General features: G+C 59.0%; 1 protein-coding gene across 1 annotated transcript in view; it reads right to left on the bottom strand.

The window, feature by feature from the left end:
- ITGB4 (integrin, beta 4) overlaps window positions 1–3,231 on the bottom strand; it is a 43,773-nt gene that overhangs the window by 15,174 nt on the left and 25,368 nt on the right. The window contains exons 19-24 of the mRNA XM_011965406.1: window positions 2,813–2,846; window positions 2,445–2,636; window positions 2,055–2,158; window positions 1,661–1,719; window positions 1,506–1,529; window positions 33–181 (exon numbers count right to left, since the gene is read on the bottom strand). Of these exons, the coding sequence (XP_011820796.1) occupies window positions 33–181; window positions 1,506–1,529; window positions 1,661–1,719; window positions 2,055–2,158; window positions 2,445–2,636; window positions 2,813–2,846 (562 nt within the window). The remainder of the gene's footprint in view (window positions 1–32; window positions 182–1,505; window positions 1,530–1,660; window positions 1,720–2,054; window positions 2,159–2,444; window positions 2,637–2,812; window positions 2,847–3,231) is intronic.

The following is a 3,231-nucleotide window of genomic DNA, read 5'->3' as shown; positions in this document are numbered from 1 at the left end:
GAGGCAGTGGCACAGGGGACCCGGCCTCCTACCCTGGTCTGCAGTGAGGGTGTAGTAGCCAGGGGCCACCTTGAGGTCATGGAAGGCCCTCTGTTCCACCTGCTTCTCTGTAAGCTTCAGCAGGGCCGGCTTGGCCGAGCGGGGCGCCATCAGCACTGTGTCCACAATGGTGTGGTCTTGCCTGGGTTGAGGGTGGAGGGTTTAGGCAGGGGAGGGGTCAGGCTGGCACCTGCTGCCCTGTCCCTCCTGCCTGTCCTCTCCCCTTCAGGGGCCAGGATATAAGACAGCAAGAAGTGCAGGGTCTTCAGAGGCAGGCAGTGCTCCAGGCCCATGCCAGCCCTATGCCCTTTACCCTGCAGCCTCAGCCCAGCCATGGCACCTCCTTGTCCTCAGCATCCTCCTCTGTGAAATGGGCTTCTCTGCCCACCTCATCAAGGGCTGGACTGCAAAGATGCTAAGGGTGTGAGTGCTCAAGCCAGGCTGCTGCAGCCCCAGCCCTGGCTCTAGTTCTCAATAGCTGGATAACCTTGGGCAAATCACTTAACCCTTTTGAGCCTCAGCTTCCTCATCGGCAAAATGGGAACAGCAGTGATATCTACCTCACAGGCTTGATGAGCGGGTTGGATAAGATAACCACAAGATAACCACACACAGAAAGCCCTTAGGACCATGCTTGGCCGGTAGCAGGATCAGAAATGCTGGTCAGCCATTCTTTTTTTTTTTTTTTTCCAAGATAGTCTCGCTCTGTCGCCCAGGCTGGAGTGCAGTGGTGTAATCTCAGCTCACTGCAACCTCTGCCTCCCAGGTTCAAGCGATTCTCCTGCCTCAGCCTCCCGAGTAGCTGGGATTACAGGCGCCCACCACCACGCCCAGCTAATTTTTGTATTTTTAGTAGAGATGGTGTATTCACCATGTTGGCCTGGCTGGTCTTGAACTCCTGACCTGAGGTGATCCACCCGCCTCAGCCTCCCAAAATGCTGGGATTACAGGTGTAAGGCACACACCCAGCTAATGGTTCTTACTGATGGCCGTGTGCTGCGATTCTAGCTCTGCCGTCCCTGCATTGAGACCCCCTCCTCACTCCCTGTCTCTCCCCCTGAAGGGCCAGGACTCGGAGTAGGACCTGGGGAAAAAGGTGTGTAACCTGCCTGGCCTCCAGAGGTGCACCCAGGATCCAGGTCTTGGACCCTGGAGCGGATGGAGATGGGTACCTGCTATCACTAGTACTGGGTGGGGGGCTGGATGGTCACCTGTATGAGGGCAGGGACTGGGTTGATTCACTTTTGCCTGCTCTAGTCCAGGGGCCACTTCATAGCAAGCACTTCACGTTAGCATTTGTTGAAGAAATGGTCAAAGGAACGAATGAAGGTCCAAACCCGACGGACACATCTGGCCCTCCCTTCCTATGGGATAGAGATGGAGCAGGGACGGACAAGGCAGATGGCTGGGCTGGGGACAGGTGGGCAGGAAGTGGGGGCTGTCTCACCCGCCAGTCTTCTACTCACTTTTTCCCAGCATTGGGCTGCTGCCTGTGGGGACAAAGAGGGTGCTGTGAGCCAGAGAGCCCTGAAGTGGAGGCCTGATCTGCCTGGAGGCTTCAGCTCCTGGAGTTGGCGATAAGAGTGGCTCCCCCACCCAACCCGGGCACCCTGGGACTCACCGGAACTTGGTCTGCTGGAGCTTGTGTCCACCGGAGATCTGCCTGTAGACTTCGTTCAGCTGCCAGGCAAGGGAGGGGTGTGAGGCTGGGCCTAGGCCACCCCATGGTAAGCCCTCAGGCTGAGGACCCAGGCAGCCTCTGTACCCAGAGGCCCTCAGGGTTGGCTGGGGCCTGTGGTTGGCTGATGCCCCGTGGGGCCGCATCCTGGGCCCAGGCTCTGGCCTCCCGCCCTCTGGAAACAGATATCAGGATGGCCCTGCCAGGCACAGATCCAGAGAGGCCCCTCTCCCCTAGTGAACGAATCTTGGTGCCACGACTGTGTTCGCTCTGCCCTGCCCACGCCACCCGCCCTCATACCCACATCTCTGGCCAGGCCTAGCTCCTGGGTCCTTACGTTCTCCTCCACCTCCTGGCGCAGCTGGGCACACTCCCGAGTGTCAGGCTTTAGCAGGTTCTCGGTGCAAAGGCGGGCCAGGCGCAAGGACAGCCCGTAGGGCACTAGGGAAAGGCGGTGGGAGGGGGTGAGATGGATGTGGTCAGCTCCCTGCATGACGGGCACCACAGAGCATCCCTCCAGCAACCATGCTAGGATCCGGGGATGCCTGGCCACTAGGCCACGCACACTGAGGCATGAGGTTCATAGCACCATCAGGATAGGGCAAAAGGTGACTGAGCCCTGTCCCTGCACCCCACACCCAGAGAAGAGGCGTGCTGTGATCCCAGATCTGGAACAGAGGGCCCGAAGAGCACTGCCCAGAGCTGTGGCGCCCAGCCCTGCCCTCACCCAGTTCTGTGGGGTTGATGCTGGCAGCATGAGTGGCAAAGCCAGGCCGCTGCACGTTGTTGGTGACCTTCCAGCGGACCACGTCACGGCCCTTGAGGTTCCCGCTGCGCAGCATGGGCGTGTCCAGGTGGTCTGAGGCCATCAGGTTCTCCCGCAGCATGTAGTGGTCTTCCTTAAAGCCCACCATGTGACCTGCAGGATGGGGTCCTCAGCACGGCACCCCTCCCTAGACCCGCACAGCCCAACCTCATCAGATGGGACCCCACAGCCTCCAGCCTCTGCCGTTCCAGGTTCAGCTTCCCTCCATCCCAGCTCAGAGAAAGAGAGCAGTCAGAGCCCCTGCTGCCCCTGCGATGCCAGGCCCATACCTCGGTTGCAGCAAGGGAGAAGTGCCAGGCAGGCCTAGGAGACAAGGTGGGTGAGGGTGAGGCCTGAGACAACTGCCCTGGCCCAGGTAAGCCCTTCCAGCCACCCTGCCCCATGCCAATGGTCCAGAGGGGTGACAGTGCCTCCCCAGACACCAGAATATCCAGGTGTTGGCAGGGTGTAAGCATGGCACACAAGGGCATAGAGGGGGATGGGGGCAGAGGGCTCCCAAAGTTTGTGCTGTGGAACCCTCATCCTGCCAGGTGCCCTGTAAAGGTTCTGTGGTCAGATTCACTTGGGAAGCACTGAATTCATTCCCCATGCCCCTCCTGCAGGTTCATTAGGCACAGGACTATATCAAAGCCTCTGAGAAGTCCTGCAGAGAAGAAATTTGTTTCTTTTCTTTTTTTTTTTTTTTGAG

Source organism: Mandrillus leucophaeus, unplaced genomic scaffold (genome assembly GCF_000951045.1).
Source record: "Mandrillus leucophaeus isolate KB7577 unplaced genomic scaffold, Mleu.le_1.0 Scaffold1, whole genome shotgun sequence".
Lineage (NCBI taxonomy): Eukaryota > Metazoa > Chordata > Mammalia > Primates > Cercopithecidae > Mandrillus > Mandrillus leucophaeus.
Note: the sequence above shows the minus strand (reverse complement) of the source record. Positions and strands in the feature narration are given on the sequence as shown.